The sequence below is a fragment of the Brachyhypopomus gauderio genome, unplaced genomic scaffold (assembly GCF_052324685.1).
Source record: "Brachyhypopomus gauderio isolate BG-103 unplaced genomic scaffold, BGAUD_0.2 sc74, whole genome shotgun sequence".
Lineage (NCBI taxonomy): Eukaryota > Metazoa > Chordata > Actinopteri > Gymnotiformes > Hypopomidae > Brachyhypopomus > Brachyhypopomus gauderio.
In genome coordinates, this window is record NW_027506895.1 from 211,768 (window position 1) to 233,502 (window position 21,735).

The 21,735-nt window shown below is 40.7% G+C and overlaps 1 protein-coding gene and 1 long non-coding RNA gene across 2 annotated transcripts; one reads left to right on the forward strand and one right to left on the reverse strand.

Moving 5' to 3' along the window:
• Positions 1–7,075: 7,075 nt before the first annotated feature.
• On the reverse strand, positions 7,076–9,399 carry LOC143491379 (uncharacterized). Its single transcript, XR_013125185.1, has 5 exons — positions 9,210–9,399; positions 9,039–9,125; positions 8,449–8,700; positions 8,202–8,322; positions 7,076–7,204 (listed from the first exon to the last, which is right to left on the reverse strand). It is a non-coding gene; the product is annotated as an uncharacterized LOC143491379 (long non-coding RNA).
• A 2,927-nt stretch (positions 9,400–12,326) lies between these two features.
• Positions 12,327–17,077, forward strand: LOC143491325 (uncharacterized). Its single transcript, XM_076990208.1, has 6 exons — positions 12,327–12,521; positions 12,741–12,860; positions 15,864–16,010; positions 16,247–16,356; positions 16,549–16,741; positions 17,066–17,077. Exons 2-6 carry the CDS (start codon positions 12,786–12,788, stop codon positions 17,075–17,077), a joined length of 537 nt encoding a protein of 178 aa, XP_076846323.1. The 5' UTR covers positions 12,327–12,521; positions 12,741–12,785.
• Positions 17,078–21,735: the final 4,658 nt, after the last annotated feature.

Sequence of the window (21,735 nt, forward strand, 5' to 3'; positions counted from 1 at the left end):
AAATTTTATCTGTTGAATTGTCTTACCCTCCAAAACATTTAGTCTTTAGTAGGGTTGTCCCGATCCGATATTTGGATAGGATTGGCCGCCGATATTAGCAAAAAATGCATATCGGTATCGGATCGGCAGGCACGAGAAAATGCCGATCCAGACTCCCGATCCAGTTTTTTTTTTTAAAGTCCGATCCGCCGGTTTTCCAGCGCACCCATTTAGATAATCCATTTCAGTTTTTGCTGTGGTTTTGCCAGTGAGAGTAAAATCCAGTCCGCATTTTTCAGCACACCTTCAGCACACGAGCATAGCGTCTGCCCCAATTTAGGTCCGCGGCATCTCCTAACCATTAGGACCGGCGTGTACATTTGAAGTTATTGGTAAAAATGTCAGTTGTGTGGGATTATTTTACCTTAAAAGATGACGAAGAGGTAGAGTGCAACATATGCCACAGTAAGAACTTTTAATACATCCAATCTAATCAAGCATTTAGCGAAATACCAGCATAAACAACATGACGAGTTTCTAAAGAAAACCGAAGACAAAAAGAAAGGTCCTACACAACTAACACTGGCAGAAACGTTTGAATTGAAGGGAGTGTATAGATGGGGATGGAGCAGCAAAGTGTGGAATAGAAGGCATTTTGCTTTTGATTAGTTTACGATATGTGCACGGATTTTTTTTAAGCTTTGGTTTACACTTGTTCAAGAGCACTGATGGATGTTAATGTTAATAGGCTATTTGTTAATAGACTATTTTCCACTCAGGTTGTGTGTTTTACTTTTTAAATATAATTTACAATATTATTTGCACTTGTGGCTTTTTAATCCTTGGTTTACTGATGCTATTTCTGTTTGTTATTTAATATTTTGTCTATTTTGAGTTTATTAATTGCTAAATAAACAGGTCAGTTTCTCCTTACCAACCATTGTGTATTATTCAAACACACCTAATTCAGCTGGCTACTTGTTATCAAGAGTAAAATGCTTTTCAACATGAGTTTGACAACAAAGTTGGCTAAATAACTTTAAACTTTAATACATGCTCGGATAGGCCGGTATCGGTATCGGCCGATATCGGTATCGGATCAGAAGTGCAAATAAATATCGGTATCGGATCGGAAGTTCAAAAAGCTGGATCGGGACATCCCTAGTCTTTAGGTCATTATATGCAAAAGTGCTGAACATGTAAAATGATGCCTTAGAGCAGACCTGGGCAAACTACGGCCCACGGGCCACATCCGGCCTGTTGTGCGTCCCTGTCCGGCTCGCGAGAGGCCAATCATAAATGAAACAAATATCTATGTCGTGCGTGCAATACAACTGTGATGCTTTTATTTTGAAATCGCTACGTTTGTGTTAATTCCGTATGGACATACGTGCACGTGTGTGAGCTGTGCGAGAAACAGTAGGGTTACGTAGGTGATCAGCGACAAGTTAAGGCTTCGCGAATGAACGTAGCGCGCAAACCTCCGCAAACGGCGGAACATTTACATGACGAATTTTAATGTTGCATTGTGTTCCAGGTTTGAAATGTGCTGGAATTTAGGCTAAAGTACTTGAAAATGCTTGAAATTGTGACTGTATTTCGGTTCACAACAAATAGCTGACTGAACAGGGGGGTAATTCCAGAAAGCGGATTTAGTGACGAAACCGGGTAAGTAAACTCAGAGTTCACGAAAACTCAGGGTTTTCCGTTCCAGAAACCGAGCTTAGAGAGAACCTGAGTCAGCTGGGAAATATTGAAATGGACCTTGAAAGTGCCGTAGAAGTGATTTAAAGGTAGGTTTAAGCCTGGTTTATACTTGACGCGGCGCGAGGGTCCACGCGGTGAAAATGACGTAATTGTGGTGACTCCGCCCGTGTGCGAGGGCCTCGCGCGCTGTCGATGAACAAAGTCATGTTTTCAGGGTTTATACATCTTTACAAGGTGGAATTAAAGCACTTGTACGTCACTTTCAAGGTCCATTTCAATATTTCCCAGCACGTTAAACTTAATTAAGTTAAATATTTATACATATACTTGATATAATTTGCTTTTAATCACATTATTTAATGGTGGTTTATTTTCAAAACACCCAATCTTAACGTCTTCACTTTCTCTCATGTTTCGTCCTGGAATTACAAGAGGCTCGTATTTGTTAACGTAATATAAGAAAACTGTTCAGTCAGACAGATATTTGTTGTGAAACAAAGTAGTTACAATTTCAAGCATTTTCAAGTATTTAGCCAAAATTCCAGCACTTTTCAAATCTGAAACAAAAAGCAACATTAAAATTGGTCAGGTAATGTTCCTTCCCCTGTTCTTGAGGGGTATTTCTTTACATTAACACATATCGTTTCAGACAACACTGCACAGAATGTGACGCGACAAGTATAAACGCCTCCGCCGTTCGCGGAAGTTCGCGCGAGGTGGGCGGAGCCACCGCGATGACGTCATTTTCATTTGTGTGGCCCTCTGACACAATTCAGGTTTCTCATGTGGCCCCTTGTAAAAATTAATTGCCCACCCTTGCCTTAGAGATTGACATTTATTTATTTAATATTTCAATATTTATTTTTTGTTACATTTTGACTATTTATCCTAATTTGGTTAAATTGTTTTCAAGTGAACATTCAGATACGATAAGAAAGGGAATTGGTGAAGGCTTAGATCAACCAATGGTCTCAACCATAGGTCAGAGGTGCATCTCGTGAACCTTTATTGTAATTGGCAAACATTATTTGATGCTAAACACTGCAGTATCACAAAGTCTCATAATGGAAAGACAAGGCCATGTATAGGGTGAACAGCCAATAAGAGAAGTAAGGCTGTGTGGTGTAGAGGGGTAAGACTGTGTGGTGTAAGGCTGAAAGGACAAAACAGTGTGTGGGGATGTGCCTTGGGGTAGACGCGACTCCACGACGGTATACACTCTGAAGAGACCAGGGTTCTCCCCGAAAAGATCAGGTTTGATTCCGAAGCAGACTTCACCCAAAATTTTTAATTAGTGCAACACACGTGTACATAACCCTCGGATCAGATAAAACATCAGTAAAACTTGTGCACTAAAAGTTTTGGCAATATGTTGGGGCACACTCGCCACCCTCCCACCCCCCCGAAGTTCTCGATAGATCTTCTGTTCGGCTTTTAAACGAGTAGCCCCGCCGCCTACCTTGTTAGGCTCTACCAACATCTTGGAGCGGGACCACGTGTCGCCTGTTGGAACATCTACAATATACATAAACATGATAGTATGCTATTATTTGTTAAACATCACGTTCTGCATGATTATGCCGTCTCCCCCCTTCTGCTGCCGACCGTGGGGTCTACCGGCCAGCACCAGGGAAGCCCTGGAAGACAGCCCTCCTCCCCTGAGGACACAGGACATCCAGTGAGTTATTCCAGCTACATACATGTGCATACTCATACACACAGTCCAGGTGATGGGTCAAGTCTCTGACCCCATCACACAGTGAAATACAGTAAGGGCAACAATTGTGGACCATGTTTTACATGTAATCATGGTCTCACAATGGCTGAAGCTGGTCGCTGGGTACAGCTGAATATTGGAAGAACAACTGTCTTCAATCGTTCAAACATTTCATAGAGAAAACATGTATGTACTGTAATTCAGAAATGTGCTCTCTGTTGTAATGCTGCACATTGACACATTCTGACATGTTCAATTATTTTGTTTTGCATTTTTGCATTCTTATACCATATAGGATATCAACACGAGCTCATGGGGGGGGGGGGGGGGGCAGAGGTTCTATTTTCACACAACAAGAGGAGGCTGTATGTGCTTAGGTTGTTTTGAATGTGTAGAATAAGTTTTTAATTTTGCAGTTTTTCTAGTCAGTTGTCTGTCTTTTTTGAATTTCAATCAGATTTGTTTTTGTCAACAAACTGCAGTGCGAACAATAGTCAAACAATATTGCTGTACAAATTTGATTCCAGTCCAATTTCTTGCTATCAGTCTCCCACACACAGTCATGTGTAATTTTGTGTTCCATGTAAGTTTGTATGTGTGTAACATGTATTTGATATACCACAGAATGTGCAGCGTTCTTGAAATCAAAAGCTTAGCTAGATTCCATCAGTATATACAGTCTGCACTGACTGTGACTTAAAGTTGCACTGACAACATGACTAAGTATTTTGACTGCCTTGTTCATAGGCAATGGCACACAGACTAGATACTCTAATGGCACTGACAAATTGACTTACCTAAATATTTGATTTTGGGGCAAAAACAAATAATATTGAGTGAAGTATCTGCTTTTGCATGTATTTCATTGAGTTTTTCTGTTTTGAGAAATGCACTAGTTGTGATGCCAATGTAAATCATGATGTGAGAAATGAACCAAATCGACTGAGAAAAACTGTATTAACTACCCGTCTAAGAAACTGTTGTACCTGTCTGTCTGGCAACAAGATATCGTGTAAACTGTCAGGTGGTTATCAAGCTAGCTAGCTAACTATCTTAGCTAGTTTTCTTGCCTCCCATTCCCCCTCTCACATCATTCAAGTTATTTAACAAACGTGCTTTGCCTTGATCCTGATCCAAAGTTGAATGCTAGCTAGCTTTAATAATCACTTCTGTACTTTAATATAAAGTTATGAAAGTGGCGGATCTATAAAGATGTGCTAGCTAATGAACAATCGGTAACAGTTTGAAGAAGTCACATTGCAAACCAATGTGACCGACAACCATCATGGTTTTCTATTTAAAACCCGAATTGATGGGCTTGAGTGGGCATTTGGAATTGACAACCACTCATGTATTCTTGATGGAATTCGTACTATTGTGCGGTCATAGTTGGGACGTCACGTGAAATGGAACCCCGAGTGTTAGTGATGCGTCGCGGAGCTACTTTCTCACTCCTAGTAACGAGCCACGGCGAGCAGAGTATCCTTTACAAACCGATATTATTCTGGCTAGCGTTAATCACCTGATACCACACTGCGATTCTTACAAGACCGTGAACACAAGCCTTTAGGTATATTACCACTATAACGTTGAAAACGGTAATGTGTGATGGCTACATGTTTAAATTTATAAATAGTAAGCTAGCTATGAGAGGTTTACATTGATTACATTGATGTTATATTAAATCCGGTCAGATTACAAGTGGATAATCTCGTGGGCCTCGGCTACCCAAATTAAATAGTAGGCCGCGTCCTCATTCTGACTTCGCTAGTTAGCTAGATACACGGCGGCTCTTTCTAAAAGTTTGGTGTCATACAGCGCATATCTGCCGGGTTTGGAGATGGTTCGGGCGCAAAAGACGACTCATTGTTTTAACTTGACAAATTTACGGTAACGTAAACTGGGGACAAGCATATGGGTGCTAGCATGCTAACGCTAACTGCAAAGTTTGAGTGTTAGCCGGCTGCGGTGTGACACGTCTCTTAAGTGTCCTCACATTCTGCTCACGGTGGGCTAGTCGGGCCTACTTGCTAACTTTCTGATCCGACTCAATATATTTACTTTGATTCTTAATGCATTAACCTAAAGAAATCAGTTTAAAGCTATTGCTGCTGTACATTTGTTCGATATTGGGGATTAGTGCCAAATGTTCATATTCACGTGCAGTCGTTCTTATTTTAGCGTTCACAGTTCATTGCTTTAAGTGCAAAACTTCTGAATTTAAAACATTTCAGTGTTTAAAAATAATGTACATTTTCATCATCTTGGATCATGCTGCCTGTTTTTAGTTTTTTTTTTTATACTTTATATCTTTGAAATAACGTTCAGAAATATTTGATAACTGACGGTGGTAATTGAAGATCATATAAGGTAGAAGAAACCCTGGACTGTGAAAAGTATATAAGTATATTGATTGAACCCGAGTAGCCCTATCTTTGTTGCATGTTTGGAGGGGATTGTGTAGTCAGGGTTCCCACACCTTGGCTAATATCAAATTCAAGGACCTTTAAATGACTTTCCAGGACCAACTTCCTCAAATTCAAGGACTGCACCTGGCAGCATTTACCTACTGTTACCCCTGAATATGCTATCAAAAAACAATGTTAATACAATGCAAATTCAAAACACTGAATGTCATTTCAAGCCATGCATCCTGAAATTTTCTGTGCATAACATTAAGCGCTGATTCAACAAAAACTTCACTCACACTCAACATGAGTGGCAATTCAGCAATGCACCTGTGAGAAGGTGACATTCAAGTAAAGCTGCTACACATACGTTAACTACATACAGGAAACACTAGCTTTCAGTGCTGAACGCCAGGGGAAGTAACTGGCAGCAGGCAAAACGCCGCAACAAACAAAACCTTCCCAAAATAAATGTATAACAGATAGGAAGTGAAACAGACAGAGGAAAACTTGAGAGAAGCCAGTAAGCGGCGCAGGAGATAGTTACTCGAATAAGTCGTAGAGAAGTAACAGAAGAGAGAGAGAAAGAATAAGGTGGCGAGACACCTTTAATCGGGAACACAATGTACAGGCTTTAGAGAAAGCAGGGAAAGAGCTGAGAATGAGTCGGCGAGCCAAAACGAATCGGCAGTGATCCGTCTCCACAAGCTTTCTTAAGAAGCCATGGCAACAGGTGAAACGGATCACTGCTGATTCAGTCTAGGACTGACTGGGGTGCTTCTTGTGGAGGTAGAAGGCGTGGCATCCGAGCCAGCCCTGACAAAAGAAGGCTTTTAACCACACCACTTACTGTAGCGAATGTGATATTTTACTAAAAGTACAACCTCATTTATGGCATCAGAGAAATATCAACTTAAGTTGTCCACAAAGTAAAATGGTATCAAAAAATAGAATGTTAAGTTTGAGATTAATCCAGTTTCTAGTGTCCATGCAAAAACTTTGTGAATATTGACATGAAACAACAAATGCTCCTGGAATTCATCTTCTGACTTAAAAAAGGCACATGAATCTACATCAAGTTTAAATCTCCTTTCAATACACTTCTTTCAATTCAATTCTTTCAATACACTAGTGATGTGTCGTTTGTGTACGATCCGGCTCTAAGAGCCGGCTCTTTGAATTGAAAGATTGGAACCGGCTCCGCAATGGGAGTCATTTTAGGATCCTATTTGGGAGCCATTTTTTCCCTTTGATATCTCGCAGTCTCTCCACCTCCCAGTCGTTGCGCTTGTGCTCTGCAAGTGCCAAAGTGCCAGTTCTTTTCCAACATCGTTTTTATTTGTCCTTCGGTGCCTCGCCGTCTCTGCCTCTCCTTGCACGTATCGCTCTGCTTCTGCCAGCGCAATGAACAAAGTTATGTATGCAGAGTTCATACACCTTTACAAGGTGGAATTCAAGCACTTGTACGTCACTTTCAAGGTGCATTTTCAATATTTCCCAGTACCTTAAACTTAATTAAGTTAAATATACATATACTCGAAATGATTCGAAATAATTTGCTTTTTTATCATATCGATTCAGTCAGATAGTTATTTGTTGTGAAACAGAATACAGTTACATTTTCAAACATTTTCAAGTACTTTAGCACTTTTCAAACCTGGAACACAATGCAACATTAAAATTCGTCTGGTAAATGTTCCTTCCCCTATTTTTAAAAGGTGTTTCTTTTACACTACGACAGTGTTTTGGAGAGAATGTCTCCACTGCCCGCATGTCAAGCCTTATCTAAGGTGTCAGACTTATCTAAGGTCTTTCTCTGACATTTAAACCTCAATGTGTTGAATTTTTTCAGCAGCCTTTTTCAGAAAGTTGAAATGACCCATTATTTTTAGCCAAAAGTACTTGATTACCATCAATTAGCATCTTGCATTTGCTTGCCGGAACAAAAAAGATAGATTCTGTATAGCCCCCATACTCAAATAGCGGCCCGTGAGCCATCTATTTCTGGCCCGCGAGCCGTTTTGAAAAGTGTTTTTTTTTTTTTTTTTTTTTTTAATCGCGCTATGTGATCTTATTTTGAAATCGCGCACCGCGATCTCAAGACGATGCTGGGGATTGCCTCTATGGCAACAACAAACAGGTAGCAGATGCAAATGCCCCCCCCCCCCCCCCGACAGTTTACATGACAATTTCAGGAGAGGAGGAGGGGGGGGGGGGGGGGAGTCAGTCAGTCAGTCAGTCAGTCAGATGACCAGTGGCTAGCCAGCAATCCATCATAGCAACAGAGCTTTAATCACCTTAAATCCCAGAGTATGAACTGAAAATTAAAAAAGTATTTGACAAATGCATACAAACATAACTTAATATTTATATCATAAATAAATATTTACCTCTGAGCAGAAGTTCCCTTCTGCCTCTTTTTGAAAAAGCAAGGCCACCGTGTCAGGTCGTTTAGTGAGGATTGTCCACATCAGGGATTCTTTAATCCCTCATCTGAGCTGCTTTATTTGTCTTGCGACACGTCACAAAACATAATTTAAATGAGTAAATGTCAATATGTAAAATGTCAATAAATAGGTAAATAGTGAGAAAACAAAATCTAACATGAAAAAATGAAGTTATTTCAAATAATCATACAAGCCTGATTGTTTCTCTGATGTCCAGATCTGGACAGTCCTCTAGTGTAACAGTCGCAGTTTCAGGACTACCACCGAGCAGGACATGAACAACAGCAGGGCTGAGTCCTGACATGCATGGCCCTCCATGAAGAAATAAGTGGCCTAACATTCTGCTTGCCACAATGAATATATCACTTTCCACAAGAAAGTGAGAAGCTGAAAGGACTAAATGGCAGGACTTCTTCAAAAAGCCGCGCAACACTGGAATTTGCTATACAAGACATTAAAAACAACAACAAAAAAAATTAAACAATGACTTCAAACAATGCATATTTTCTCTTTATGCAGGTAAATAATGACAACTCCCTAATTTATTTTTATTTATGGGAATGTGAATGGTTTACAGACTGGTTAGCACTTTAGCACAGATGGGACTGACGACACCAATTCCCATCAATATAGACATTATGCTATATATTTTGTAAAATCCTTTCAACTTTCAGCAAAAACTACAACTACATTTCAATAAACTTATGAAAACACTATTAAAATTGCATTATGCACCATAAAATAAACATGATTTGACTGCCAGTGATACTCAAGACATACCAAAATTGATGCAAAACCCAGACTTCAGCTTTTCCAAACAGGTTGAGAAAAAATAGCGAGTTACCCCCTGTCCAACAGCAGCATCTCCTGTAAAACAATGTAAGGTTTCATAATAAATATGAAAGGAATTACTTTCAATTGAAATGTTGGGAAACGGTATCTTGGGGTTACCTTCAAGTCTGCAATTCAGTGGTCGTGCCCATTCCACATTAGGCCGTTTATAAAATGAAATAAGGGCCATGTCCTGTTCAGCAGGACTTTTTATGTCCATGCTGAGAAGTAATGGACTCTTGTTTTCATGAAGACGAAGAAAGTTATTTGCACAACGAGACATGGCCCTCATAGGGTCACTGATACTTAACCAGTCTAATTAGAGAAAGAGAAAACAAAGAGAAAACCATTAAGCCTTAACTACCTTTAACCATTTATTCATATAAATGAGCAGCTAATATACTCTGGTACTCCATAATGCTGAGTTTTGAAAATGGTGCTGAGAAAATTTATAAAATTGGAGTAACATTTAATTATGTATGCGCTACCTGCTGAGCAGGCTTTTTAAGCTGACGGTGTTGTGCATGCTTTGTAACTATTTACTGCACTGTAACACTACTTTTCTTTAACACCAGCACCTACCATCTGTAAATATGGCTGAGGATCCAGATGGCCCAGATTGCTGCTTGCTCTTCCTCACCAACAGCACTTGCTTGCGTCACCTCATTTCCTGTACTACTCACATAATGTTTTTTTGTTACACTTGCATGGAGAGAAAAAACATTAACAGAACAGGTAAACAGTTACCTTTCCCCACACGAAGAAGCATGTACCTCCACTACATCAACAGGAAACATTTCTGTGCATACAGGACATTGCTGCATAGCTGTTACAAACAATAATACAAGTTACAAGATTTTCTTCCATATCAACGCAATACCAGTTTCAAATGACAGCAAAATTGACCAATCATATCTTCCCTCTTAGTGGGCGGGCTTAACTGTATGATAATTTCTGCCCGCTGTGGCGACGCTAGCTGTCGTTAGCGTACCACCGCTAGCTAGTTTCAGTCCTTTGATGCCCTTGTGCGCGTTGTTTACATATTCCTGGGAGACGGCCCAGGTTTAATGGTCACGGTTCGCTACTGGGTTTAAGTCTTGTCCAAAGTTCAATCTGGCCGCTGGGGGAAGATGCTACGTGACTTCTGGGTTGTCACTGACCCAGTAGCAAATTTCAAACCGCTCTGGGTCTAGGAAAGCATCAGTGAGTACTTAATGTTAAAAGCTTTGATGACAGTAATTCATATAAAGGCGTCGCGGAGCTACTTTCTCACTCCTAGTACGAGTATCCTCATCCTGACTTTGCTAGTTGGCTAGATACACGGTAGCTCTTTCTTAAAGTTTAGTGTCGTACAGCGCATGTCTGCCGGGTTTGGAGATGGTTCGGGCGCAAAAGACGACTCGTCGTTTTAACTTGACAAATTTACGGTAACGTAACCTGGGGACAAGCATATGGGTGGAGGTTGATCGGAGTGCACAGTCTTAAGGCTGGAACATACTTGCTGTTTGCCCATGCGTTCGCGTAGACAACCGGCTGCGTTGTGAACGTTACTGAGAACATACTAGCCTATGTGCAACGCGTGAAACTGGAGGCATCCACTAGAGGGCAGAACGTAGAAAGGGCTTCGGTATTTTAACGATGCAAACATGGCAACACTCGAGGAGATTAGCCTTTGGGTAATTTTACGGTCACGGCAGAAAAAACGACGACAGCGATCCCTTCGTAGGTGGTATGTAAGGCCGTTAAATCAAAGACGTGGTGAGAATGGCGAATTTGTGTCGTTGGATATCGTTGTGTCCATTTTGATGCTGGTTAGCGGCTACACTGCCCCTAGCGGTTTTGTGTGTATTGCACCTCGCGTACGCGTCGCGTTAACTTTTGGAGGACGTGCAAGACCTACGCGCCAAACCGACGCAGGATACGCGAAGCAGCCATGATGCGTACGCGTACGCGTAGTTAACAGCAAGTATGTTTTAGCCTTTAGGCTGGAAACATACTTGCTGTTTGCTCATGCGTTCGCGTACACAACCGGCTGCGTTGTGAACGTTACTGAGAACATACTATCCTATGTGCAACGCGTGAAACTGGAGGCGTCCACTAGAGGGCAGAACGTAGAAAGGGCTTCGGTATTTTAACGATGCAAACATGGCAACACTCGAGGAGATTAGCCTTTGGGTAATTTTACGGTCACGGCAGAAAAAACGACAACATCGATCCCTTCGTAGGTGGTATGTAAGGCCGTTAAATCAAAGACGTTGTGAGAATGGCGAGTTTGTGTCGTTGGATATCGTTGTGTCCATTTTGATGCTGGTTAGCGGCTACACTGACCCTAGCGGTTTTGTGTGTATTGCACCTCGCGTACGCGTCGCGTTAACTTTTGGAGGACGTGCAAGACCGACGCAGGATACGCGAAGCAGCCATGATGCGTACGCGAACGCGTAGTTAACAGCAAGTATGTTTCCTCCAGTCACTCTCGCAGGCTGAGCTGTTTGGATGAAGTCATGCAGCATGAAAAGCTTGGGTCATATGATCAAGTTGATAGGCTCCACAAAGGATGTTTTTGCTCCGTTTTCTTTACAAATATATGTATATAATTTACATTTTATTACACACATGTATACATATATTTTATAAAATGCTTAAAATTTAAAACAGCAAAAAGATCCTTTGTGAGGCCTCTCAACCTGTTCATTAAAACATATATAAATAAGACCTAATAATGTACATAAAAATAAGCCAAAATAAATAAATGTGAGTTTTAAAATTTCCAGCATAAAAGGGGTAGAAAAGCATACAGTTTGCTCAGGACTACATTACCCATGTACCCCTGAGTAGCCTGCCTCCTCACCCTGCTCTCTTGCTCTCTTGCTCGGCATCAAACACCTAACCTTTCCTGTCTTGGGCTCTCCAGCTGGTATCCACGCTGACACCCGCGAGTCGCAGACCCGAACATGATTGAATCATTTTGGGTGCGATATTGCTTCAAGGAAAATGTTTGTCCTTCGGCATCTACTAATTTTCTTTAGACGTCATCGTTTGGAGGTTGTGTGCATTCAGAAGTTTGAGACAGTGGGGTCTGCTGTTATCAATACAGACTGTGCACACCCACCCTTTGCCACACAGAAAATGGATATTGCCTTGGACATCTAATCGCACCACCCCAGTGTGTGTTCCTTCTAGTTGGCGCAATGTGTTACAGTGTTGCTGAAGTAATATTTTAATTGTAATTAACTGCAATTGAATTGTATGGCCACTGAGTCCTGTGGACACTAACCTGTTAAGTGAGCACAAGCACTTTAATTTAAATGAACGCTTTAATGGTTAAATTGCACTGCTTACTCACTCTCATGTCTTATCTGATACAGGCCACACTACACAAGAGCCTCATTGTGAACCTCCCAATACGAAGAGATTAACAATATTGTTTCACAGGTATGTAATCTTTCAGCATTCTTCCCCTTTATTTTTGTTGGGATATTTTGTGCACACGTACTGCTTCATACACCTTTTAAGAATTCTGTGTATTCCTTGGCCTTTGTTTTGGCCTTTGTTTAAATTGAAGCAGCTTTGTCTTTAAAGCACCTGCTTGGCTCATGCCTATTGTTCCTTGTTGGACGTTTTGTCTTTTCTCCCCTGACTCGCCCTCTCCAGTTTGGCAGGCAGGTCCGAGGCCCCCCTCGTGCAGAACCACGGGAAATGAATAAACCACCACAGCCTATTGCAGGACCCCCTTCTGTGTCCCACGCCGCCCCTTCCCCAGGACTGTCGCAGGTGAGGTCCAATGAAAGGGCACATCTGTCCTAGAGCTGTGGCAGCAGCAGTGGCCAGTTGGCCAATGAGTCACCTTTGTTTGCCTTGTTTGATCCATTGTTTTTGTGCAGGGTGCCTACTAGAGCTGAAACGATTCTTTGAGTAACTCGAGTAATTCGATTACAAAAAATACAAAGAATTTGCCTCGAGGCTTCGTTTAATTTGTCACCATCTATTTTAAATGTTTCTACTTTCGTATCAATCCCGCTTTGTTATAACCGACGCACAGGTTTAAGGCGGCGTGATTTGTTTTGATGGAAATGGTGGAAAACAAAGATAGCGGTGTCCATAAAGGGCAAAAATGTCAAAAGTGTGGGACTATTTTTCGCTGCGCAAGGTGGACAACGTAGTGCGGTGTATTTACTGTAAAACGGACCTGGCCTTCCTCAATGCTTCAGCACCTAAACCGAAAGCATCCGCACATGAATTGCGCTTCTCCAAGCGGTTTAGGAGCAAGCCTTACTTCTCATCATGTCAATATGCTGACCTTTTTGCATTGTAATCACCACTTGCTCTTTTGAAGACTTGCAAATACATTGCGTGCACACACACACGTGCTAAGACAAATTCTCTCTCTCTCTCTTTCTCTCTCTCTCTCTTGTACATTACACAAAGACACACCTTCTCTACCTACCTCATTTGTATACAATTGGAAACTAAACTGTATTGTTTAAGTTGAAGTGTTAGTAATATTTGAATGATTTTTTTTATATTTATTTATTTGCAATTTTGTACCTTTATACTTTTTGTTATTTATTTTTTCTTCTCAGATGGGCTATTGCAGGGGGTGCAACCCTTTTTCCTTTTTTTATATTTTATTTTATTCCTTAGTTTTATTGAAACTATGGACAAATAGGCTAACCAATTACCCCCCAATTACCAAATACCCCCCTGGCCAACCCCCCTCTGTTGTCTTTGCCCAACCGCCTCCACCAATGAACTCTGCACCACAACCCAGACAGGTATACAGCAACCTATGCACACATGATTTAATCATCTGGGAAGGTGTCGGTGCATCTTGTGCCTAAGCTAAGCGTCTGCTCTGAATTCCACTTCGTTTGTTTGAGGGTTTCTGTGCATGCAAGCTAGAATCTGTCCTTTTGCCTCTTGTGAACTTTGACCTTTTGTTCTCTCTCTTTTTTTTTTTTCTTTCCTCTGCCGTTCCACCAGTTTGCCCCAAGGCCACATGCTTTACATCAGCAGGTACTAACGTTTTTCACTGGGAAAACTAACAACCTCTCAAATATAGATATCAAATATGATATTAATAGGAAAGCGTGAAACCCTAAGCGACCCACTGCAGTGTTACAGAGAGTTTTCAAGTACAACATCAAACCCAACACTACATTTGTTTGTGTTTTTTGTTGTTGTTGTTTTTTTTTTACGCAGCATACATTGCATTGATAGGTCTTTGGGTGCATTGGCCACGCCTCGAGCAGCACCCGCTCCGTTCAGAGCAGAAGTGCAGTCTGCTTTGTGGCTTCACTGTGGTCCTTTTAGCCCCAGTCCAGATGCATGCATACGTCTGCTTTGTTTGTGCCTGCTGCTAACAGCTAACTGATTAACTGCTGCTTCATGTCCTTCTGTCTCTGCCTGTCTCTCCGACCCGCTCCCGCTCTCTCTGGTGCGTTGCCTCTCCTCTCTCTGCTCCCTCTCTGCTGTGTGTGGTGCGCCTGAAGGGTGGATTCAGGTCACTGCAGGTAACTGCCTCTCTCCCTCCCTCCACCTCCTCTTATTTCTGCAGTGTCAAACCGGTGTGATGCTCCGTACAGCTGTTCTGCATCTTCTCTGCATTCCCTGATGCTCTACAGCTCTAATTGCCACACAGTTGTCGTGTAATCAAGGACTTTTTGTTCTGCAGTTGAAATGGCTAATGATACAGGCCTTAGGTTCTGACAGTATGACATGATGACGAAACAGCTTTTGCAAAAATTGCTTTTGCGCAGGAATTGCTGATATAGTGTGTGTTACTTTGGTGCAACGAACCCAGGGTCTTGCTGAAAGTATGTTTCTGAGTAGAATTAACATTATTGCACGTGTGTGAATTAAAAGGGTATGTAAGAGTTTTACAGTGCGAACCTTATAGCAACCAGATGTCTCAATATGTTAGCGTTCTTGTGTTTTTCATATACTGAGTGTCTCATTTATTGTCAGCCAGGTCAAACCAATTTGTGACCAGAGCTTGAAGGTTAAACCAATTGCTACTTGTAGTGTGCTGAGGTGCAGATGACGAGGCAGCTTTGTGGCTTCACTGACGAGGCAGCGCTGTGCTAAACACACTTTGTTGGTTTTGCTCTTCTTTTCCCACTGCTTAATGACAAAAGTACATGTAGATTATGATGGCAAAACTAATGACATTGGGTGTGGGCGTGGCTTAAAGTGGAGCTTGTTTTGAGTGTCTAGGAAGAACTGCTGATTTAAATGTGGCAAATTTTGACAGTTGCACTGCATCTCACTGTTGTTGAAACACGACTTCTTCCCATATTGTTGACACTAGAGGTGGATTTTCATAGTCGAATCTGATTCGTCAGATTTTCCCTTTAGTCGACTAATAGTCGAATCAGGGTTTTTTAAATTATTATTATTTTTTTAACCTAGAGCACATTAAACGGGATCCAGTTCTCATTCAGGACTTTTCTCCATTTCAAAGTAAAAACCAAAAACACTCAGATAAATGAATAAACATGGTAGGTTGTCTTTATTCAGCTTTTATTTATTTACTTATTTATTTTTTAATGAAACGTTAGAGAACATTAACCGTCAGTGCGCATATCGAACTGTAGTCGAATCAGCAACTATTGCAGGTCACCCCTAGTTGACACATGGCAGAATTGGTTCCGTTTTGGAGGGGGGTGTGGATATGACTATGGCCATGCGAGGAAGGACGTTTTCCACCTTGGGGCTAATGTTAGGCCTTGTGCATGTCACCACATCCTGAAACTCCCTATTCTTTTCCTCCCGCAGCTGTTCTACCCCAACTGGCCCAGTCTGGCCAGTATGCCCCGCACCGTTCAGCCCGCTCACGTGTACCAGAACTCCCAGGTGGTGATGATCCCTCAGCTGCAGTTCTCCAACTCTCAGGGCACCGCCTACTTTCTCCCACCTGGACAGGTAATGCTCCAGTGCCGTTGAGGTTCTGCATGGGACACAGGGATGGTATCCACGTGAATAAACACACAACGTTGTTTTTGTAGTATGTTTGATGTGTAGGAGGGCCATGAGGTTTTTAGTCTGAAGTTATTGGGAATTTTAATGTGACCTCTGGTGTCTCCGAGCTGAAATGATGGCTTGCTGTTTCTGAACATGATGACCAACTGTGTCCTTTGCTCTGTGTGCGTGTGTTGTAGTACCTCCCTCCATACGTGCTCTCAGCCCAGCAGTTCCCTGTGGCCAGCGCACCTACGAGTTTCTACTACGTCACCTATCCCGACAGCAGCTCTGCGTACGGTGAGGAGAGGCTCTTGAAACACCACACTCACTCTCCCTGTTTTGTCACCCCAGTGATTCTGTCCTCCACTTCTGGTTTGTGTCCATTTAATTGTCCCTCTTTTTTTTTTTTTTTTTTTAAAAGGACAAATACCTGTCTCTCCCCTCTTTGTCTCTTCTCTCTTTGTTGTTTCTGTAACCCCATTGTGCTTTATAACATTAGCTTCGTGCTGGATCTTGTCATTCACCTTATGCCCTCTGTCTCTCTCCCCTTCTTTGTCCCCCCCTCACCCGGGAATTTGGAGGCCTCGCTGGTAGCGAGGGAGAGGCGAGGGGGTGGGGGGAGAGGTTCAGGCCGGAAGAACGGCCGGCTCTTTCTGCACGCCTCCCCTCTCAGGGCTACCCCTGTGAGTCTGGTACGCAGGGCTGCCTGTGTTTGCTGCTTTGTCCTCATGCATCGCAACCTTGGTGCCTTTTGTGAAAAAAGGAGGGAAAAAATATTCTGGAGCATGCACTTGTCATTTGCTGCCATGGGTCTCCATGGCAGCCTTCTACTAACTCCCAGGTCCATGAGGCAATGCAGTTTTGTCAAATACAGCATTCCAATAGAGATGGACTTTAATGCAGAGCATCATGTTTAGTCTGGTCTGTTCACTTTGCCCCGTGTCGTTGGCTGGAGCCGTGGGTCTTTCGTACATGTTTCTTCTCTATTTGGTTTGTTCTGCTTTTGTTTGACCCAGTCAAGCTCCTAATCGTTTAACTTTGCTGCTTGCATGTGGATGAACCCACGGTGTAGGTGGGAGCGTACCTTTACGTTTGGTGGCAAAATTATGAGATTAAAATACTTCTGAATAAACCTATACTGCAACTGGGCAACCCTGCATTGTCGACTTAAGTTAAATGGCCAGTGGAAATGAAGGAGAAAAAAACACTTCCTTTCCCTCTCCACATTGGGGCGGAGCCTAAGGTGTTATCTCATTGTGCCTTGTCTCCTCCTCTAGGTGTGCCGTATTACCCTACACAGGCACAGTACCAACCTTCAGTGCCCACCACATATGTCATGTGGAGCTCCGCCCAGCAGCAGCAGGCCCCGCCCCCTCAGCAAACCCCGCCTCAGCAGCACAAGAGAGCGCAAGCAAGTGAGGAGCTGAAAAAGTTGCCTGCTTGAGAATGCCTTATATGAGCATGATCTCACTCCCCCAAAACCATGTCCCACAGATTAGAATATGAGACCCCAATCAGGGTGGGAAAGATATCATGGAAGAGATCATGTCCGGCGCTAGAAACTAATCTACTCCCACACCCCCTCAGGTGAGCTCAGTACGCAAGGCCTTTGTGTATGCTAATATTAGGCTAAAATGTTATTGGTCCAATTGGACCAAAATTGTATCAAGCATAATGACAATGTTCCCAACTCCTTCCCTCAGACTGGAGTTGCAGAGGCAGTGCCCCAAGAAAAGGAGGAGCCTGTTCTGGCCCATGTGGAGCAAATCCCTGCTGAGGTGGAGAAGGCAGAGTTGGAGGTCGAGAGGGAACAGGAGCCGGATCCACTGCCTGAAATGGCACCATCGGTCACAGACCCTGTGCCAGCGCCTTTGGCAGTTGCCGCTGCGACCGACGGCGATGCTCCCTCTCCAATAGCCAACAAACAAACTTTAAAACAAACTTTAAAAATTCAGTAAAAAATTGTATATTTGTAACAGAAGGAAAAAGGAAAAAGTTAGATTTTTAGTTTAAAAAACTGTCTCTGCCATAGCAGCTAATACACAATTAACATGTGATCAAACATGCTTTTTTTCATGTCAGCAAGAGCTTTAGAGATGGAGTAGATGCAGTTGGAGTGGACACTAAGACATATTCATTAGTGATGTTTGAAAGAGATGAAGCTGGTGTAGAGGAGTGGACACTGTTTGGTTCATTGTGTTGCTGGTTATTGTTCGTGCACTGTAAAACATTTCAAGTTGGTTAAACTCAGCAACATAAGTTCCCCTGCTGCCTTAAAAAGCTGAGTAAACTCAACTTGAAGGAAACCTTTGTTACAACTCAAGATGTTAAGTTAAACAAGTTGTTCAAATACTGATTATTCATTGTTTCAACTTGATGCACTGAAATAAAACTTACTGTGTTTAATTTATCCATTTTAAAAATTATCTATTTAGTTAAATAAACTTGCAATTCCTGACTGTTTTAAGACATACTTTCAAGTTATTAAAACTTACTCTGCATTCAGATTGCCGTCCGGAGTCAGGCGTGTCCCTCCGCCGCTGAAAGTACTTCCCTATAGTTGATGTTTTGTTGCTCCTTGTTAATATTAATTGCTATACCGCTGTAAAAAAGTGGTTAGCCAAATGCTCCCATGGTTTTAAAGTTGTAAAAAGTATTCCAATATTTTCTAATATTTTCTCTGTAATGTTTTACAGTGTGTAAGTTAGTATGTTCCAGTTTGTTCTGTGTTTCATAGATGTTATATGTGTCTGTCTTGGTTCTAGTTCCTTCCATATTGTGTTCCCCCTAGTCCATGTCAGTATCCATCAGTGTTGGGAATGTTACTTTAAAAAAGTAATTATAGTTAATCACTACTTGTTCAAAAAAGTAACTGAGTTAGTAACTGAATTACTCTATAATAAAAGTAACTTGTTACCAGGGAAAGTAACTATTTGCATTACAGTAAAAAAAAAAGTTATGTGCCAATGAATAAGGATTTTTTGAAAAAGCAGTTGTAACGATTCTAACTCAACTTAGTATGCAGGTTTACTGTATCACTATGTCATGTAGCTAGGTTTGACTATAAGGAGAGAATTGGCAATGACCAGAATTTAAATGAGAAAAGAAAACAGAGTAATATTTATTGTAACAAACAATAAAGGAAAGAAATGGCAAGCACCACAATTGAAAAGTATAAAACTGTTAGTCAGTCAGTAAAACATATGGTCAGTCAGTTACTCAATATACAACAGAGTATAATAAGGTTCAACTCAAAGCTTCAGTTCAAGGTTCAATAAGTGTTCTTTAAATCCCCCAAAAAAGAAAGGAAAAAAGTAGGAGAAAAAAAAAATCTTCATACGCACTTTGCGTACACTGTAAAAAAAAAAAAAAAAAAAAAAAAAAAAAAAGACTTAAAAAAACGTTAACATGTCCGGCAGCAAAAGTTGCCAAACAGTTACTGTAAAATTACAGTACATTTACGGCATTTGGCAGACGCCCTTATCCAGAGCGACTTACATTTTTATCTCATTTTTATACAAGTGAGCAATTGAGGGTTAGGGCCTTGCTCAGGGGCACCTCAGTCATGGCCTCAGGTCTGGGAATCGAACCTGCGACCTTCCGGTCACAAGACCAGTTCCCTAACCGCTAGGCCATGACTGCCCAGTAAAATATCACACATAATTCAACAATGAATTACTGTAAAATTACAGATTTCCCTATATTTCTTTGTAATTTCACAGCCAAATTTGAGTAAAATTACAAATTTTTGTTGTAAGAAAACACAGCTACAATGTTAAAATAACAGCATAATTAGGTTACTTCATGGTATTATTTAAACAATTTACAAATGAACTTGTCAAAGGACAGATCTTTTAAAGTAAAAATAACAAAAATATATATTCAAATTAACTCAATTTACTGTCATTTAAATCTTATTAAAATGTGTCAACAGAGGTAAACTATGAATATATGTTCTTATCCTATAAACTTACAGTGGATAACTGTTAAATGTTGGTTGATCAACCCACAAACTCTTACAATGTACTGTTTATCAATGAGATTTCAACATTAAAATCATTGGATTCTGCTTTTTAAATACACAAAAATAATGTAAAATTATATATTTTTAACCCTATATTAATTTACGGTGCTTGGGATGTATTAACATCTTAAGTTTCTGTTAAAACTACCAATATTACAATACATTTCTGTAAACAAATATTTTTGTGGTTATTTTGGTCTTTAAATTCCAGCTTACATGAACATTTTAGTTACCTTTTATTTCAGCAGATAAAAGAATGGTGTACTTACATAAATTAACAAACATTTAAAACAATGTAAAAACATTAACCAAAACAATAAAAGCAATAATAAAAGCTCAGCCATAATACATACTTTCAATCTCTTTACTTTGACAGTTGAACTTCAACAATCATGACAACTGAACTGACTCTAAAAAAAGATAAAAAACACAAAAAGATGGTTACTATGGATTTTTACAATATTCTCAAAGTTGAAAAGATTTATATTAAATGGGATTCTAAAATATAAACAATAATGTGAACTAACAGCACTAGTTATCCTATATCATTCTCAGTTTATTGTGTAGTATGGACTGTAGCAGCACGTGCCAATTAAAAGATTCAAACTAGGATTGCTTGGGAAAAATGTTTCTTTGTTTCATTTACACACCCAGTAGAAAATTAACAACTTGAAAAAATTTAGCTACACTGAATATGCTTCTACAACGAGAACTTTTAATTGGCTAATACAAAGCACAAGGGCTAATCACAGAATCTAATACTGCAATAATCGTTACAGATCATAAAAGGGCTTACACACAGTTGTTTAAGGCATTTTCAACAATAACATGATGGTAAGAGTGCTGAAATTATTTTAAGAATAGCGCCTAGCTATTTGAAACGATGACATCAAATATATCATAGAACAACATCACTTCATTATCACTGTGCACTTGTCGTGTTTAGTCCCAGTTCACTCACTGTTAGCTGTCACTACATAACAGGTCATCATTAACTTTATCCAGAAAATTCCATAACTCCAGGTTTTGAACATTATGGCAGTTTCTCTCAATGATCTTGTTAGACATCATTAAACCAGTGCCCACTGCCGCATCTGTGAAAAGAGAAAATCAAATGTTTCTGTTTTAACCTGCAACCTGTAGGCCATATAGTAATTCTGGGACATCGTGTGCACTTTTTAATCAATTTAGAATACATAACATTGTAACGTAAAATGCAAAACAATTCTGAAATCACAATAACCCCAAATATCAGACAGTTTTGTTCCATCCAGGAAGATAAGAGGAATGTTGGTCAGAATTGGGCCTGATTTTGGCAGCTGTGTATGGTTTTGACTCGTACCTACATTTTTACAGGGCTTGCAGCTGTAGAGTTCTTGCCCCATTATTCAGTTTCTAAAGTAAACCCATCCATTTCTGACCAGGCTTTTATTGGAGTTTATGATTGCTTAAAGTGGAACAACTTTCAAAGTGTCTGCACATAAGCTCATCATGGGACCATTTAAAAGTCATACAAATGTTTGTATACATAACCAGAAAAGATAGCTGTTTATCAAGTTAAGTAGTGAAATAGTATTACTCATACTGGTGCCTTGATCTTGTGTGCACATACTAGTCTTGAAAGAGGAGTTGGCAAAGAACGTAGTAGAGGTGAAACAAGTG